Source organism: Rosa rugosa, chromosome 5, assembly GCF_958449725.1.
Source record: "Rosa rugosa chromosome 5, drRosRugo1.1, whole genome shotgun sequence".
Lineage (NCBI taxonomy): Eukaryota > Viridiplantae > Streptophyta > Magnoliopsida > Rosales > Rosaceae > Rosa > Rosa rugosa.
In genome coordinates, this window is record NC_084824.1 from 3,168,024 (window position 1) to 3,187,479 (window position 19,456).

General features: G+C 39.1%; 3 protein-coding genes and 1 non-coding gene across 4 annotated transcripts; 2 read left to right on the forward strand and 2 right to left on the reverse strand.

Moving 5' to 3' along the window:
• Nucleotides 1-3,685: 3,685 nt before the first annotated feature.
• LOC133712949 (vacuolar iron transporter 1-like) lies at nt 3,686-5,667 on the reverse strand. The gene is made up of 4 exons (XM_062139064.1): nt 5,238-5,667; nt 5,059-5,144; nt 4,351-4,465; nt 3,686-4,246 (listed from the first exon to the last, which is right to left on the reverse strand). The coding sequence occupies exons 1-4, from the start codon at nt 5,483-5,485 to the stop codon at nt 3,943-3,945; spliced, it is 753 nt and encodes a 250-aa protein (XP_061995048.1). The 5' UTR covers nt 5,486-5,667; the 3' UTR covers nt 3,686-3,942.
• Nucleotides 5,668-14,950: 9,283 nt separating this feature from the next.
• On the forward strand, nt 14,951-17,506 carry LOC133712057 (ubiquitin carboxyl-terminal hydrolase 2). Its single transcript, XM_062138133.1, has 6 exons — nt 14,951-15,171; nt 15,330-15,378; nt 15,879-15,925; nt 16,237-16,283; nt 16,388-16,490; nt 16,580-17,506. Exons 2-6 carry the CDS (start codon nt 15,348-15,350, stop codon nt 17,354-17,356), a joined length of 1,005 nt encoding a protein of 334 aa, XP_061994117.1. The 5' UTR covers nt 14,951-15,171; nt 15,330-15,347; the 3' UTR covers nt 17,357-17,506.
• Nucleotides 17,507-17,682: 176 nt separating this feature from the next.
• Nucleotides 17,683-17,755, reverse strand: TRNAK-CUU (transfer RNA lysine (anticodon CUU)). The gene has a single exon. It is a non-coding gene; the product is annotated as a tRNA-Lys (tRNA).
• A 789-nt stretch (nt 17,756-18,544) lies between these two features.
• Nucleotides 18,545-19,433, forward strand: LOC133709191 (uncharacterized). The gene has a single exon (XM_062134853.1). The coding sequence runs from the start codon at nt 18,612-18,614 to the stop codon at nt 19,431-19,433; it is 822 nt and encodes a 273-aa protein (XP_061990837.1). The 5' UTR covers nt 18,545-18,611.
• Nucleotides 19,434-19,456: the final 23 nt, after the last annotated feature.

The window sequence follows — 19,456 nt, forward strand, 5'->3', positions numbered from 1 at the left end:
TTAATGGTTTCCGATAACAGCATGTTTTCCATAAATAAGTCAATGAAAGTGTAAATTGACTTAAATTTCGCGTTTAATATCTCATAAGTACCGAGAATCATGTTTGATTTTTCATTTTTGAATTTTGTAATGAATTTGATATTTCCATGATTTCTATGTAAAAGTTAGAATCTGTTTCTCCTAACTTCTAAGAGCATCTCAAATAATTGTGTCAAATGACAAATGGAGGGCTGAAATTATTTTTTGACCATTGCATTCTCTCCAACACAGCCATATGTTATACATGAGGTGGATGACATGGATAACATTTCTTATTATTTTTTTTTTATGCAAAAAGACTATTTTAAGTTATGCAGAAATACTATATGATCTCAGCAACATTTCTTATTGTTGCCGTCAAATTTGATAGAGATCTCAAAGCTCATCATCTCATATTCTAACAATAAAATATGATAACATTTTCTGACAATAAAATATGATAACATTTCTTTTTTTTTTTAGTAAAAAGAGGTCAGCCCTTTATTGAAATTGAAAGATTACAACGATACGATGCAAAGATGCATCAACAATGAAAATAAACAACACGAAAGGAAAAGATGCAAAAATTGCATCTGAAATACAAAGAAATATGAAAATCGCAATAGAAGCAACGTCGAAACGCCAACTAATTTTACACTACGGATTGCAGTCGTGTAGTGAATTGAGTAGTCGGTGGTTTGACTACCCATCGAACTCCAATGCACAAATTGACAAAAGCCAATTTGGCGCTGGAATGAAGGCACTCTTCCACCTAAAGATCGAAGCCGGCCAAGGTTGTCAGAACATGGCCATGTTGGCAGCCGATCTTTTACGAACAAATACCATAGAATTGGGTCCTGAATCCAATACCAGTAAAGCACAAGAACCCCATTCCAATGAGAAAAACAAACAGCCCACAGAAGATAATGGGTTATAGTCCAAGCCCAACATCCACCCGGATCCCAGATCCGAATTCGAAACCATTTGCCACCCGGATCCCAAATTCGGATCCAAAACTGTGGAGACCCAAAAACAGCAGCTCTTCTCCGCCCATTGCAAGTCCGACCCAAGCCCAAGACGCCTTGAGCCCAGAGCCCAGAGCCCACTGGATTGTCTCCCAGCACCCACTACATCTGGCCACCCGACCCCGCCGCCGGTGACGCACCGAATCTCTGTCAAGCCACCAATCGATAGGTCACCGTCTACCATACCACCTTGGCTTCGAAGAACGTCGGGGACCCAACCCCGGTCACCAACACCACAAAGCCAAGCTCTACCATTGGGGCACACCACCCACAACGACACACAATCTGCCCAGAGGAAGACCCCATGTCGCACCCACCGAATCGCCACCGCATTAGCAGCCCCGCCGGGAAGAGGCAACCCATTGAGAAAACCGTTGCATCTACCCGGATCCTACTCCTCCCAGTAATAGCGGCCTACCTCCGATCCCGAACCAAAAGAAGATTGGCCCACCGAAACCTCCCCAGCAGCGCCAAAACTCCTCTCCAAAGAGGCACTGCCCCCGAAGACAACGCAGGCAAAGATGAAGAGGCCGAAGCCTGAAAATTTCTCCATGGATGGAGTAGGTATAGGTCACGACGAACAAAAGAGCCGCCGCACCACAAACCCTAGCAGAGCGCTCTGCTAGGTCTTTTTTTATATGATAACATTTCTTATTGTTGTTGTCAAATTTGATAACATTTTTTTATTATTATTTTATTGTTTATTTTAATGGCTGGGTTCCACAAAGTCTTTATGTTTATATTTTACCTTTTTTGTTAGAAGAGATGAAATTTCATTAATGATCAATCAAAAGATTACCGGGATGACTTCGTAATATCCTAACTAGTCCAACTACAGAAGAGGACATACTCATACCCATAATGTAAAACCAGCGGTTAAAGATACCATGAGCCGATAGGGGCTCAACTTCAACCATACGAATCGCCATTTTTTCCAGGCTACAAACAAACCACATACCCCAAGAGTCTCGATACATCCTTCCAATCAACCTCAAGAAGAGACAATCCCCTTCTAACACCATATACCAAAACCGCTAGTATACGTGTAGGGGCCTCTCCCCATTACATTGACAACAAGAAAGCAACGAATTTAAAACACCTAATCCCTGGAGATGACACCATAACAATGGCACACCCACGAAACCAAATCAACCTAACCCTCGCTCAATTGAGGAGGGACTTATTATACCTAACCAAAAACCAAAACCTAAAAAACCTAAAAAACCTAACCAAAAACTAAAAACCTAAGAGAAAAGAGAATTCGGCCACCGCAACACACTTCCAATTTCCTCGACATCGGACCCCAACCGCTAGCACACCACCGCTTGAAGCCCAGCCGGACAATCTCACCCCATTGTAGCCACCCAAGCCCGCTGTGTGGCCTTCCACTTCCACTCTCTACATAGTCTCCGACCAGATCTAGGACCAAAACTGGACCATTGACAAAGAAGATCACCGAAAACCATGAAAGAATGAGCAATCTGCCCCGCCACCATAGGCCTGGATCTGCTAACCACCACCAACCCTTGACTCTCCACCTTTCTATCCCCTTCCACCTCGGAGATAACCCATCCTAGCCGTTCATACCTATCAGATCCATAACCAGGATCCTCCACCTCTGCCATGACCTAACCAAAGGCCTGAGAAAGAAAACTGTCGCCATTCGATGCTGCAGTCGCCAAAATTCTCTCAAACCAGAAGAACTAAATAAGTCTACCAACCCAGCGCCCCGTTTGGCAACGCCCACCACACGCCGACGCAGCCAAAAGCCGCCATCGACGCGGGGACGCCGTCGGACAAGCCACAGCAAAAAACCTATGTTTTCCAACCCTAGGTTTTCCTCCGAAAATCGGTGGAGCTTAAGCATGTAGTTTTGAATAAAATATGTGAAAATTGTTTTTCATGTTTATATTTTATTGTATCGTAATACTTTTCTAAATAGAGTATCTCATTAAGGGAAAATTTTAACAATAGTACACGACAATGTGTCCATTCTAAATTTTGGTGAATTTACTTTATGAAATATCAAAACGGTACATGACTTTTAAATCTTGACATAATATTGGTGTATGCTGTCAACAATTTGGTAAACTTATGTAATTATTCATTTGTTGAAGGATAATGTATGCTATCAACAATATCGGTAAACTTATGTTATTCATTTGTTGAAAGGTAATATAGTATTTTTTACAGTTTCCTCTCTCTCTCTCTCTTCTCTCTCTCTCTCTCTCCTCCACCTTCCAAATCCACACCCACCAAACCCAACTCTCCATCTTATCAAACCCAGAATTCCAATAACTCATTTGTTGTGCGCAGAGCTTGGAGAGTGGAGAAGAGGAAATTTGGGTGCCCAGATGATGTGGGTGTCCAAATCATTTTTGGGTGGCTTTTATCTTATGACCGGAGCTCGTCGCTCACGGAAAGACCATATGAAACCAAGTTCAATTTCTCAAAACACGTTTTGCAGTAAACATGTAAACACAGGCATTCAACTCCAGAAGCTAACTACACAAGCAAAAATTCCCAGAACTCTCAAACAGATTCTAACTAACCTTGTGATCAAACTAGATCAAAACAAAATCCCAAATTGCATGTCTTTTGATAGGATTCCCTCTAATAAAAAATAAATCTGCTCGCAAATGTAGAAAACATACTAGCTGGTGGAGGAACCCCCAATATTCATTATAACAAGAACACATAACAGAACTAATACCCAATTGCAGATGATCGATATTGTCCAAAGCCAAGATGTCGAAGCAAACGAGCAAAGGATGCAACCAGTACTAGTAAAAACCAACTAGCTAGCTACTTTATTATATTGGTCTGATTGGAAATGCCACAAACCAAATTAATTAATTAGGAGCCACACAAGCACACGCATAGTTAAACGGGTCACTGCTTAGTGGTAGGATTGGAAGAGTTTAGCAATGGAATAAGCAGCCGCGGACGCGATGGCTCCTATCAAGGCGGTTTGGAAAGCGCTCTTGAAAGGTTGAGTTCCGGTGAAGTGACCCTTTGCAAAGCCGAAGATCAGCAATGCCACTATGGTGACCACCACTGATGCAAGCACCGCCTTGGTGGCAACTGGAATGAGCATGTAGGGAAGGAGAGGCACCAGTCCACCACAGACGTATGAAAAGGCTATTGTCATTGCACTCTGCAGGGCTCTCATTGGGTCTGGCTTGTCGAGTCCTAGTTCAAATCTGTTGGTTCAATTATACAAGGAGTATATTAGTCATAGCTCTAGACTCGTAAAGGTACCTCAACAGTCAACACAACACATTAACACAAGGCATCAGCTTCTTACTTCATCATGAAATCGAGCCAGGCTTGAGGGTTCCTTCTTAGAGCATTCACCACAGGCCCATATTCATGTGCTTCAACCCCATATTGTGACAATATTTCTGCAACCTCAGCAGCCTCTGCGTTTTATTTCAACTTTTTAAGTTACATATGGTAAACATTTTGGGGTCCATAAAACATATATAAAATCAAAGACACATACTTTTTTTTTTTTTTTTTAGAATAGAGACGCACATACTTAAGAATTTGACATTATATTTTCCAATCTGCAGAAAGTTTAGCCTTTAGTTTAGTTTTAAGACACTTTTTAAAGAAAGTGTTGATAAAGATCTCGGATTCTCCGCTCTCTCTTTTTTGTTTTCTTCTTTTTAAAAAAGAAAAAAAGACTTACATAATATGGTCTAAGAGCAAGATAAACATGAAGATGCGCAGTCCTATAAAATTGAGCAATGCCACAGTTTGAAAGCGAATTTCACATGAACATATCTAAGTTTGCAGGCTCGTGAAAGTATAAAGTAATTGTTTTTATTTGGAAATGAGAATTGATGAACTGATGAACAGAGCTGTTATTTCGACAATTTAATTTTCTGTCTATTAAGAAAAAGTACTTTTGGAAAGTGATCAATTAACATAAAAGGGTTCCCATAAAAAAAATAATACAAAAGTGTTTCTTCTGAAAAATTATTAGACAAACAGAATGATTAATTGAGACCTATATCAGGGACGGCGATGATTTCATCTTGCTCCCTCTTTAGTTCTTTCTTGTAATGATCTTCTTCGCTCTTCGCCGCAAGATACCTGGGGCAACCCCAAAACAATTAACCAAGCACAAAAACAACAAATTTAACCTAATCCTCGATCTTACGTACTGAAAGATAATAAAATTAATACCCGCCAAGTCCCATGGAGATGGCACCGGCCGCAACCTCAGCAATGCCGGCAATGAGGATGATGGAGGAGCTGACGTCAGCGCCGGACAACCCCGCGGCGAGGGCAAAAGGGACAGTGAGACCGTCGGAGACGCCGAGAATGACGTCACGGACAATCTCACTGGACATGAAGTGCTTCTCTTCGTGTTCGTGAAGAACCAGCATCTGCTTCTCCAAGTCACCATAGCCATTGTCATGATCACTCCCCATATTAATATACTAATCAAGTCACTCTCTCAACTATACTCTGAATGATAGTGATTTCTCTGGTCTCTAAGAAATCTGAGATGATGAGCTTAGTCGGAAAACGGTAGGGTTTATATAGGACGGAGGAGGTGGGCAAAGATGTAATATCAAAGTCGGTTCAGTTTCAGATTAGAGAGAAAAGATGGTGGGATTTTTCTACAGATTCTAGATAAAGACTAAAGAGAAAAGTGATATGTATATGCCTTTGGTTTGTTTCGAGGGGTCCATTGATATAATTAAGAGGAAAAAACCAAATTCGTATTGGGTCTGGAGGTTCTGTGACTTCTGTCACTTCTATGGCGTGTGCGCACCACAGGCCGGAGAGACATGCATATATGATTATATGTATGGCCGTGGATCCCACCAGAAAAAGCTATTGAAGACGATGGAGAGGAAATAGAAAGAAAGTGAAAAAAGAATTAAAGGGTAGGATTTCATTGGCCACCGACGATATGGTTTTGGGTAAGATTCCGGGTATTAAAGAGTAAATTGGTCAAGGAAGCAGGCGGGAATCTAGGTCGGATTATGCGTGTGTCTGGCACTGGCCTCTTACAAACGCCAAAACCCTGGTACTGGTCGTGTGTGTGACACAAGCTTTGGTCTGAACTCTCTAGGACTATCTTAATGGTTTCCGATAAGAGCATATTTCCATAGATAAGTCAATGAAAGTGTAAATTGACTTAAATTTCATAATGTACATAAAAAGTTACGTTTTCTTTAGCTTGATTGTGTATAAAAGACTTATTAGAGCTTCTCCATTATAATGGTTAAACTTAAAATGTCAAATAAAAAGACAATTGTCAAATTTGACCGCATTTTGTCAAATTTCTTCTCAATCCAATCAGTTAAAATTAATCTCATTTTAACATCTTATTAATGATACTCTGTTGAAAAAAGTGTAAAAACAAGGTAAAATATAATAAACAAAAAGACTTTGTGGAACCCAACGATTATAATAAACGATAAAATAATAAGGGGTCGTGACCACTTACCCAATTTTAACCAAAAAATTGCCCACTTGCTCCACTAAGAGTTTTTTGACCCCATTTACCCAATCTAACTTCTACTGACATAATTACCCTCCTTTTAATCTCTCTCTCTCTCTCCCCCCCTCACCGATCTCTCTCTCTCTCTCTCTCTCTCTCTCACTGAACTCCGTCACGCTCGACGAATCCGGCGACCCAGACCGCAACGACTTCTCTCTCTCTCTCTCACTGATGCTCAACCCAGGCCTCCAGCGACCTAGGCTTCTGACGAATCAGATCGTCGAACTTCCAGTGCCACTGGAGCATCTCCACTGGTTGTACATGTCCAGGTCCATCGGGTTGTCAGAGACCCGAACCGTCGGGACAAACTGCTCCTCCTCGCCGGGCACATCGGGTGTTATCGTCGTTCTCCTCCTCGCCGTGGACGACGTCGATCCGCGTCAGAGCTTTCTCCAATGACCAGTCGAAAGAGGTCGTCAAGCTTCTGGAGAAGCAGTCGACGTGCACCGCCGATGAGCTCCACCATCAACCTCGTCCCAAATCCAATCAATTCTGGAGCTTCAAGGTCCGGCCATTTGCACCTGCAATTTCACAGTTCTGGCCGGCCGATCAGACAACAAATAGTGCGCCGGTGCCTCCGTCCCTTGTCCTTCAGATCCGGTGCCCAGAGCAATTTCTGGGTGCCAGAAGCATTTTTTTTTTTTTGTACATTGTGAACCCCGAGAATGAGGAAGGAATTGCAATGTAACTGTGGGGTTTGTTTGATGGTCTACTGGGGGCAGTAGACACATTATTGGCCCCCAGTAGACTTCGATATGAGGGACAGGGATCACTATAGTGTGGTGTTTTGATAAGTTATATGTTGTTTTCTGTGTATTAAAGTCAAATTATCTGTGAATCCTACAAAAAGATGCATTTTTGGTGGTCTATTGGGAGGCAGTAGAAACATTAGACTTTGTATTGGGGGGCAATAATATGATTACTGGGGGGCAGTAATATGATTATAAATTGATCAATTGTTCCTGTAGTGTATTCATTTTGGTTTTGGGAGTTCATACAATTCACTGGACGTCAATAATATGATTTTTGGGAGGCAATAATATGATTACTAGGGGGCAATAATAGCCGGATTCTGGAATCCGGTCACCGTTCGCCAGAGTCCGGTCACTGGTCGCCGGAATCCGGTCACCGTTCGCCGGAGTCCGGTCGCCGGAGACCGCGCCGGCCACTGGTCACCGGAGCACAGCAAGGTGGAGGGTGACTTCTCTCTCTAAGTGAGAAAGAAGGAGAGGGCAAAAAAATCTCAAAAAAAAAGAAAAAAGAATTAATTGGGTAAAGGGGAAATAATCCCTTAGAGTGTTTTGGGTAAATGGGGTTAAAAAACAGTTGGTGGAGCAAGTGGGCAATTTTTAGCCTAAAATTGGGTAAACGAGCATTTTCCCAAATAATAAATCATGGGTGCTGTTATTCGCACACCAATTTTCTCTATTCACACAATCCCTTTATTATATATTACTTTAATTTAATTTAATTTTTTTATAAAGTACCATAACTACCCTCCCTTGCAATTCTGTTTCTTTTTCTTTTTTCTTTTTTTTCTTTTTTCTTTTTTCTTTTTTCTTTTTTCTTTTTTCTTTTTTCTTTTTTCTTTTTTCTTTTTTCTTTTTTCTTTTTTCTTTTTTCTTTTTTCTTTTTTCTTTTTTCTTTTTTCTTTTTTCTTTTTTCTTTTTTCTTTTTTCTTTTTTCTTTTTTCTTTTTAGCAAGTCAATCATTCCCAAATCCTAAACCCTTATTTTCCCGCAGACACAAAGAACTTCAAGACTCTTTACAATTTTCTCTTTTCTTTTCCATCAAAAACTTCTCTAACATAGTCATTCTATCTCTCTAACGTGATGCTTTGAAGTAGGCCTGGGCGTGGTCCCAGCCCGACATGGCTTTTGCAGGGACCGGGACCGGGACCGGAATGATCGGGTCGGGCTGAAATCACAATTCCAATAATCAAGGACCGAGAAGGCCCGGACTGAAAGTATACGGGCCGGTCCTTTGGGCTTTTCGGGTTCCAAGTCTTAGAACTGGAATATAGGTGGTAGAACTGGAAAATTTCCAGAAAAAAAAATATCTTTCTCCTGCTTTGCTTTCTCTTTGCCTAATGAAGAGATATATTTGCCTCACCTCCCTCAGAATGGCCGGAAGCTGGCACCATCTAAGTCCCTAAGTGGGAGTTTCTGTTTCCATGGGATTTTTCGATTTGGAATTGGGAGGTTGGATTTGGATTGAGAATTTGGGATAGAGGATATTCGGAGGGCTGGGGTTGAGGGGTTCTATCTAAATGAAGGCAATTGGTCACTGAGAGTCTGAGATAGGCTGGGTATAAGATTTGATGAGGGATGGATTTGATGAACTGGGTATGGGATTTAGGATTCATCGGGTTTAGGCTGAGAAAGGGGTTCATATTGAAGGAGGGCTGAGATCTTTATTTTTTTGTGATGTTTGATTCTGAAACGAGGCTTGGGGTTTAGGATAGGATTGGGAAATTAGATTTTCGACAAAGACATGAAGAGGATTGAAGGCTGGGTTCGACGAAGGAGATTGAAATCTGAAAATTTAAGAATTAGGGTTCTAACTTCTAAGGTTTTTCGAAACTAAAGTAGAACGGATTGGGGGAAAAAATGGGAAAAAATCAAAGGTATGGGGATAAAACTGAAAGAGAATATAGGGATAAAATTGAATGGGCTTTTCGGGCCTTTGAGGTTTATGGATTCTAGGGCTCGGGACCGGCCCGTTAAAACTCAAACGGTCTGGGTTTTATTTTTTTGTGTTTTTTTTTCTCAAAGCCCAGCCCGGACCCGACGGTCCGGATCGGTCCAATCCGGGCTTTCGGGCTAAAATGCCCAGGCCTACTTTGAAGTTTAATTATGGTAGAACAAGCAACTTTAGACCCATCTTTGGAGAAAATTTTACATCTGATTTGCGATAGAGACATAGAAGAAAAATATGAGTTTAGTGATCATTCGAGCCCCTATCCATCATTCCTGGTAATATTCTACTAAAATTATTTGGTGTATTTCAATCCATCGCTCTCCTCTAAAAAGATCAATTTCTCAGCGATTTGGTAGAGTGGGAGCTTTAAATTTGTGTGTTCTGTTCGTCTTAGTTTGATTTTGGAATGACTTGCTTGCTAATCATGGTTTTGACTTGAATTGATTGATAATTTTGAAATTGTTGACGTTTTGATTTCATTTTGACTTTAGTCATATCATCACTCTGCAGAATGTTTTGTCACTGTGCAGAATGTTTTGTCCTTTAGTTTAGGTGATATGCTTATACATTTCTTCAGTTTTGTATAGCAATCATGACATATCTAAATCCTCAAAATCAGTTACGTCGTGATTTTTCATCTGAGGCCTAAAGTTTGCCACACTAATTGCAGAATTTTTGATAGATTGCACTTTGTCCTGCCCATAATTTTTTTTTTTCTAAATCAGCAATGACATTCACGAGAAAAAAATACTTTATTGTGTAATGATGTTTAATTTATGATTGACTTGCCAAATAGAAAAAAGAAAAAGAAACATAATTACAAGAAAGGGTAGTTAGGGCAAGTTGTAAAAAAAAATTGTATTAAAGTAATGGAAAAATAAAGGGGGTGTGTGAATAGAGAAAATGGGTGTGCGAATAGCACCACCCTAAATGATATATTTGATATGCGAGTTTCTATTGAGACCTCTTAATCAACTCACTAGACCTCTCTTATTTTTTTAATTATTAAATGACATATGTATCCTTATATAAAAAGACTGTTACAGACGGCAAATTAATAAGGAAAATTATATTCTTTCCTTCTACTGAGATTTACAATAATAGAAACACATTTATAGTATTTTTATTATTCATTTCCATTTTAATTCTCATTTCATACTTCTCATTTTCTTTGTTTATAAAGCTTTCAAAGAAAAAATATCAAGAGAAAATGCATTCAAAATTACTTGATGAATTATAGAAAACTAGCAGGGCCCACCCACTATGTGTGTGGAGAGAAGTTAAAGGTAGTGGAAAAACTTTTCGTACAACTAACACATTTTCTGTTTTTTTTTTTTATATATTTTTTATATTTTTTTATTTTACAATTTACCATATTATCCTTATTGATTAATTATATTTCATAGTTTTTTAATATATAAAAGTTAAATTGGTAAAAAAATTCAATTTTGGAGAGCAAGCTCTCCTCTCTTAATAATAGTATAGATAAAACTATGATGCAAGAGAGAAAAAAAATAGACAAAGGCCTTTCTCATCTATGTAACAAGATCATGAAACAAGGTCCATAGAGTCATCATGTAAACTAACCAAATAAGTTTGTGAAGCGTCATATTAGACAAAACTAAATATAAAAAACAAGAATGAACAAATTAATTTTTCAACCTATCTAAAACTCCCGCAACCATATATAAACCATAAAAACTAAGCTTTGGAAATCCATAATTAAGCATGAAATATTAGACTTGAAAAAGTGTAATAAATTTTTGTTAATTAGTTACACACTTACACTATCTTTTTTCGATAATTATCTCAGTTTTTTTTTTTTTGACAATGTCAAGTTTTTTTTTTTAGTAAATAAATAAGGATTAAATACTTGTTACTCCTCAAACTTTTTCCTGAAAAACAGTTTAGTCCCTCGCCTTTCAAATTAAACTGGATAGTCCTTATTCTTTCTAATTCTCACACAACATGTCCAAAACAGGTCTAAAATGACTATTCTACCCCAAGATCATTTTTTTATTTTTTTCTCTCTCTTTTTCTAATTTTTCTCTCTTTTTTTATTTATTTTTCTGCTTTTTTTTTTCTCTCTCTCTCTCTCTCTCTTCTCCTTCTTTCTTCGTTCTTCGTTCTTCGTTCTTCTCTGCTATTTTTTTTCCCCTTCTTACTCTACTCCATATTCCAATTTAATTTAATCTAGAGCCAATCCTCCCCACAAAATTCCTCCACCGCTCCAAATTCACACTCCCAAATCCAAGAGTAACCCCATACCCAAATTCACCTCCAGCCCCCTCCCCCTTTCTTTTCCCTTCTCCTCGGACCGGACCCAAATTCCGGCGAAATCACCGCAGCCGGACCCCATTTGGACTCGTCGCCGGCCATCGAAGCTTCATCTCTTCCTCCTCCTCCATCTCTGGTAAGGATTTTAGGTGATTAGGCTTGGATTGAAGCAAATCGAAGAGGAGAGAAAAACCGAAAATTTTCGATTTCTTGGTTGGGTTTTTGGTTTCCGGTGATTTTTCGGATGGCAACCTTGGTGAATCTTGTTGTTGGAAGAACACTGATCTTGTGGGTATGCTTATTGCAGCTTGAATCGACCGGTAGAGGAGAAATTCGAAGGTGAACAGTAGCTCACCGGAAATCCTTTTACTTGGGCTGTTTTCCGGCCTTTTTGTTTGGAATTGGACATTCTTGCAGGTATGAAAGTTGTTGGGGTCGTGGAAGAGCAGAGAAGAACGAAGAAAGAAGCTAAACTAGTTGGGCTCGTGAAAAAAAAAATAGCAGAGAAGAACGAAGAAAGAAGGAGAAAAGAGAGAGAGAGAGAGAGAGAAAAGCAGAAAAAATAAATAAAAAAAGAGAGAAAATTAGAAAAAGAGAGAGAAAAAAATAAAAAAAGGATCTTGGGGGTAGAATAATCATTTTAGACCTGTTTTGGACCTGTTGTGTGAGAATTAGAAAGAATAAGGACCATCCAGTTTAATTTGAAAGGCGGGGGACTAAACTGTTTTTCAGATAAAAGTTTGAGGAGTAACAAGTATTTAATCCAATAAATAATTATGGAAGCATTATAACTCATCCTTAATGCTCGAAAGTATTTCCTTTTATGAGTAAGGTTAAGTCAGGTATTTGAAAGAGATAACCACCACAGGTGGTCGAGTTGGTAAGAGCCTCCAGGTGTGGAACCCCCACACCCGGGTTCGAATCCCGCCGACGCTTATTGGAGTTAAATCCCAATATATTCTTGGTGGCCAGGGGGGAGGAAGCGTTTTGACAAGATCCCCCGAGCACGGATTAGTCTCTAGACCTAGGAAGCCTTTGAGGACACCGTGTGATTGACAAATAAAAAAAAAAGGTATTTGAAAGAGATTTACTTAGCAAATTTTACTTTTAAAAAAGCAAATAGGAGGTGTAAAGAGATGAGAGGTCAAATGAGCAAATATGGAGGTCCCAATAGAAAAACTCATTTGATATCTCTCTGTCAAATTTGACAGTAACGATGAGAAATGTTATCCATGTCAACTCCACGGCTCCACCTCATGTATAACATATGATAAATAAATAAATAAAATTCAACCATCCACCAGTCATTTGGCATTACTGTTAGAGATGCTTTTTAGGGAAACTAATCTGCGAGAGTATCCCAATAAAGCCAAACTAATCTCCTACTGCAGGCACACGAACTTGAAGGCCCCTCAAACCCATTGGCCACAACTTGGTGGGAGTTGAGACTCAAAATTTAGACATGAGAGTTTCATGTTAGGTTGCTCGACCAACCTCACCACACCAGCTGGGATTTTAGTTCATCCTTCGAATGATGAAAGAGATAGCTAGCAAAAACGATGGAATACATTTTCTCGTTATCGTGTATCACATGTGATATATCAGTAATAGCATGTGTTGTTTTGGTGTGAACAATTGACCCTAGACTTTTCCTTTGGAAATGAACAACATGATGTATGTTGTATTGATTATTGAAGCCTTTTAGGTTGGCAACACATTCCCCATTATGTCTGCAAATGATTCAGCACAGCCAGCTTTGCAATAGAAAGATTAAAAAAAAAAAAAAAAAAAAAAAAATCTATGCTAGCTATCTCTTTGGTATCGTCTTCATGCTGATTAATTAGTTATATCCTCCACCTTTACACAATTGCTCACCATGTGGGTTAAGTTCTTTGATTATAGATCGAATCTAATGATATATGATATGAAACCTCGAGTCCCATTTCGTAGATATGCATCTCTTTTGGAGAAATCTCCATGTGACTGGTGCAATGTGGGTCGTCTTCTTCTCTTTTGGGTAGCTATATATGTAATTATGAACTAGGCTCCAGAAGTTAATTCAATTAATTAATTAAGTTCCATTGCTTTGAGTTATGATTTCTTGCTTAATTTTCGGCCTGCGGGTACCATTTTCTCATGATCGATAAGTTTGACAAATCATGAGGGTTAGGATAGGGTCGGAATAGGACGAACACCAACCCAAAGTGCGCGAACACGAAAAAGGGTTTGGCATCTGGAAAAACAAAGTAAAACCAACCCACTAGCCAAAAGAAAATAATTGAAACCAAAGTGATCTGAGACCACCACTTTCTTTCCTCCTCTTCTCAAAAACTGCGAGTCCCTGCTCAGCTTTCTATACATCACGGCAAGCATCCCCATATACATTTGCAAATTTTGATTGAATAGAAATTACGTTAAACCAATACAGCATGCGGCACAAAGCATAGTACTAGTCATGATTATTCATTTGGGTTCCCATAACTTTTGCTCTTTTCACATTGCTACTGTTTGATTGCTGGCTTGTGCTACTTTGTTTTTCTCCGGCCCGTACCACCAATGCACCAACTACATGCACATTAGTAGTAGTAGTTCATGATGATCAAAATATCAGACCGCGAAATTCCAATGAAATTATTGAGGAAGTATTAGATATTGATTGAAACTTAATGATTTATTCTTCTATACTAAAACAAAATATTGAAAAAAATAGTTCGATACTTCTAAAAACAGAAAATGTAGAGAGATTACTGAACGCATTGTCGATTATTTAAGACCTTAATTGTGTACACACCAAAAAATAAAGATTAATGAAAAAGGAATCTTTTGTTATCTTATGAACTTGGTAATATGGTCCATATCTTTACCTATAAAGCCACACGCCGCTGACATATAGGAGAAAAAGCATCAATTTAGAAGAAGCACGAGAGCCCTGGCTTTTATATTGGAGCTTTATCTTTTCAGATCATACATACCGTCAAAGCCTGATACTGCATATTATTTTCTTCTTTTCTTCCACTAAATTCAAGTCAATTTTCTTTCACCAGATATATATAGTTACCTCATGTGCCATTCTTGAACAAGCAGACTAGTAACGTACAGGTAATAAACTTTTCAACTCGGTGGAGTTCTAGGTTGGCAGGCACATCATCCAGGTGTAAAGCAAATTTTTGACAGGTATCGATGATGATGATGTAAATCCTAACAGCATATTTGGACGGAACATGTATTGCGAGTTTGCAACAATACAAAAAAACAGTAATCAAATTAATGAAATCTCTCGAACAACTACAGGACAAACCACTCGGATTTTTTTAGGAACATATCGCGAATCAGAAACTACTATATATGTTAGTATCACCCATTAGAAGACCTCTAGTATGGACCTGAGCCCAACTATGAAGTGGGCTATTTGAGACATGGCTTTAGTTATCTTCTTTAGGGAAAAGACAATCGGCCTAGCCCAATAGAAGCTAATAGAGTCGGCAGCGGCCCAAAAAAGTGAAGGAGGCTAAGAAGAAGAAGGAAAACCCGAGAAAAGAGATTAGTACTGGTTCAAAATCTGAGAAAGAAGAGACTGAAGAAAGAGAGAGACGCGGAGCGGTGGAGCGACGTCGTTTTGGTATTCAGGTGAGTTTTCTCTTCTTCTCCTTTTCCCGCCGGAGCCATGCAAACGGCGCCGTTCTTGACCTAATAGAGAGTTGGTTTGGGCTTCTACTGCTTTAATCTATTGCCATTGATTTCAGTTCATACATCTAAAGCTGTGGAATTGTTTGATTTCGTTTCAGGCTGAGTGTTTTTTGATCATGTCTTGGTGCACGATTGAGTCCGACCCAGGTAAAATTCCACAATAATTCATCAAATTTTGCGTTTTGCTCAGTTATCAAGTGCCTTGAATATTTTGATATTGGGCTTGGTGTTGATTTGTATGATGAAATTTTGAGCGTGAAAGATTGAGTTAAGAGTTTGATATGGTTGCTTAACTTGTAGTTTTGTAAAATTCGATTCGGGACAGAGTGATTGAGTGAGATTTTACTTACAATTTATGCTGAATTTTGGATTGCAATGAGAACCGAAAAGGAGTAAGTAGTTTCTTGAACTACGGAGTTTTGAAGTCTAGGTAATAGCTATTAACTCAATATTGGAAGGTGAAATTTTGAGGAGAAGCATTAGCTTTGGATGTAGAGTGAGAGTGGATAGATTTGAGTAGTGGTTTAAGATTGGAGAGCGTACTTAAATTGTTTACAAGAAAGGGAAAGATGTTTGGAACTCTTCTTTGTACATTGGTTTTGTGGAAAATAGAAACTGTTATGATATCGTTGTGCCCTGTGTTTCAGGGGTCTTTACCGAGCTTATTCAGCAGATGCAAGTAAAAGGTGTGCAGGTATGGGTTTCTTTGATGCCTCTCTTTATGGTCCTTTTCATGCTGGTGTGATCATAATTTGCTGATTGTCCAATGGTACTGCTAGATCTTAGCTTGTAATCATTTCTAGGAATTGTCTTTGCTCTTGTTGGGAGATTGGAGTTTCCACTGCTCTATCCTTTTTTAAATGTAAACTGTAACCAACACTAACCCTTTCTTTCATTATATCCAGCAAATTGTTTACTTGATTTCCATGGTAGTCCCAGTCAAAGTATTATGTTGTGACTAGTTCACTTTCATTTATGCCAATATGCCTTGGTACGACCTTGCAGGTTGAGGAGTTGTATTCATTGGACATTGATTCTCTGAACAGTCTGAGGTATGTCAGTAGCTGTTTAAGCTTTTGCCAGTCTGTTAGATACATTTATATAATCTGTTATATCTTACTGCCATTGATTTAGTTTTTTACCTTGCAATTTACAGACCAGTGTATGGTTTGATTTTCCTGTTCAAATGGCGTCCTGGGGAGAAGGATGACCGCCTTGTGATTAAAGATCCAAATCCTAACTTGTTTTTTGCGAGCCAGGTTTGTTTTCCTGATACTTTTTTCTTCCCCAGACATGATGTATTTCAGTACTTGTATGCTTTTATCTTATGCTTTGTATATCCTCACAGGTTATTAACAATGCCTGTGCAACCCAAGCAATCTTGTCTATCCTCCTCAACTGTCCGGATGTTGACATTGGTCCTGAACTGTCGAAACTGAAAGAATTTACAAAGAACTTTCCACCTGAACTGAAAGGATTGGCCATAAACAATAGTGAAGCCATTCGTGCAGCCCACAATAGTTTTGCAAGGCCTGAGCCTTTTGTTCCTGAGGAGCAAAAGGCTGCTGGAAAAGATGATGACGTCTATCATTTTATAAGCTACTTGCCTGTTGATGGGGTCCTGTATGAGCTTGACGGACTGAAGGAGGGACCCATTAGCCTTGGACAGTGCCCTGGTGGGCAAGGTGACATGGAATGGCTGCAGATGGTGCAGCCTGTAATCCAGGAACGCATTGAAAGGTACTCCAAAAGTGAGATAAGATTCAATCTCCTGGCCATTATTAAGAACAGGAAAGAGATGTATACTGTTGAACTTAAGGAGCTCCAAAAGAAGAGGGAGCGCATTTTGCAGCAGCTGTCTATCTTACAGTCGGAGAGACCGGATGATGGCAGCAAATTTCAAGCGCTGAACAAAGCCCTTTCAGAAGTGAATGCTGGGATTGAGGGTGCTACCGAGAAGATCTTGGTGGAGGAAGAAAAGTTTAAGAAGTGGAGAACAGAAAACATCCGCAGGAAACACAACTACATACCCTTTTTGTTCAACTTCCTCAAGATTCTGGCCGAGAAGAAGCAGCTGAAGCCTCTGATTGAGAAGGCGAAGCAGAAGGCAGGCAACCCTAGATGAATGTGAATGCTGCTTTGGTTAACTGTACTATGTATTATTGGCTCTGTGGATTGTTTTTCTTGATGTGTTGCTAGAAATTTTTGGTGAACCTATACTGTAGGTTATCAAACTTGATTTTATTTCGGTGAAACATTCCCTTGTGGTTGGTTACTCGTGTTCTTATTTTTTAAGCCAAGAAGCATGTGGAATAATCAAATTCTCAAAAAATAAAACCCTGTGTTTTGTTTTTTGAATCTTTATGCAGTACCATTTACTCGTGATAAAGTATAAACAGAGAGGAGGATGGTACTATCTGCTTAAGCTGTGGTCCTCATCAAAAAATATTTCGCCCACCGTGGGGCTCGAACCCACGACCACAAGGTTAAGAGCCTTGCGCTCTACCAACTGAGCTAGACGGGCTTTGTTTTTTACTGCTGTTGTTTTCATTATTATCACCTCTTTATATGTATGAACTTTGATCTGGTTTGAAGATTGTGGAAGCTATAAAGATAAACACATTATAACTAGGATTTGGATTCCTTCCTAGTAGAACAAGGAAATACTATGCATACTACCTATTTAGAATCTATTATAATTTATAACTATAGCGAGAAAAGAAAATACTTATGCATATGTACTTCTTATTTAATGACATCTACATCGATAAGAGGGAAAAAGAAGTACTACGCAACAACCAAAACTTAATATAAGAAGATCGTTGATCAGAAGCACAATGTTAATTATGGTGGGATTACCTCACTTAACTGGACTTCTTGTTGACAAAATCCTTGCATTTGATTGCACCTTTCGCACATATTCAAATTGCATATTTTGAAGTGATTCGGTTTGCACACTAGCATAAAAAAGATGCATGCACTTCACTTAACTATTATTATGTGTACTAATAATATTAAGTACATGAACTCGTAACAAGTTGAATTTGTAAGTCTATATATGATGTCGCTAGTAATTTAAAGAATGCCCAGGCTGTTTAAGAAACAAGGTTGTAGAGGAAATTTAGAGAATTGTTGTGTCTTTCATTGATAATAGGAGCATAGAGGATACAAGTATATAACCATTGAGTTCAAGGAATCCTATTCTAATTAGGACTAGCTAGGAAATGACTAGGAATGTAGAACAATCTTCTCCTATTACAACAATGAAAAGTTATCCTGGTTTGGTTTGGTAAGGCACACATAATATATAGAATATCCTTCAACACAGGCTATATATTTAGTCCAATATGGATTAGGTAGCTCACTGTTCTGTATCAAATATGGCTGGAGAAATTCCTGCGAAGAAGCTTATCTTGTGTGGTGGTGATGATGATGGTGATGATGACAAATATTACGAAGACACGAGAAGTGAATGTAGCCTTTCACTAGATCGGCTGACTTTAGAACCCAGAAGAAAGAAGCTTCTTGTTTTTGATCTGAATGGGTTACTAGTCTACAGGGTTTATCGTTCCAACAAGCCTGAATTTCCAAGTGATCGTACACCGGATGGGAGATTTGGAAACCATCTAGTTTTCAAAAGACCTTTTGCTGAGGAGTTTGTGCAATTCTGCCTTGAAAGATTCGAGATCGGAATATGGTCTTCTGCCCTAGAGAAAAATGTTGATGCCGTCTTAGATTGTATGATGGCAAATCAGAGAAATAGACTATTATTTGTGTGGGGTCAATCTCAATGTACAGATTCTGGGTTCAAGTCCTTGGAGAAAAGAATGAAGCCTCTATTTTTCAAAGAACTGAAGAAAGTGTGGTATCATTTCGGCGGAAAGTATTCTGAATGTGATACTTTGTTGATTGATGATCAACCATACAAGGCCCTACTCAATCCTGCACACACAGGCATTTTTCTGGAATCCTACAATCCTGACAATGCTAGTGATAATTTATTGGATCCAAATGGACAGCTAGGGGTGTATTTGGATGGCCTTGCGGCTGCGACTAATGCTCAGGTTTATGTAAAGGAGAACCCTATTGGAGTGGCTGCAATATCATCAGATCATCCTGATTGGAATTTCTACTCTGAAGTCCTTCGAGGGATTAAGGGAGAAAGTGAGGAAAAGATTACGCCTCAGCAACAAGAGTCTTGAGTTTTTCAGGATGTGAACTTGTT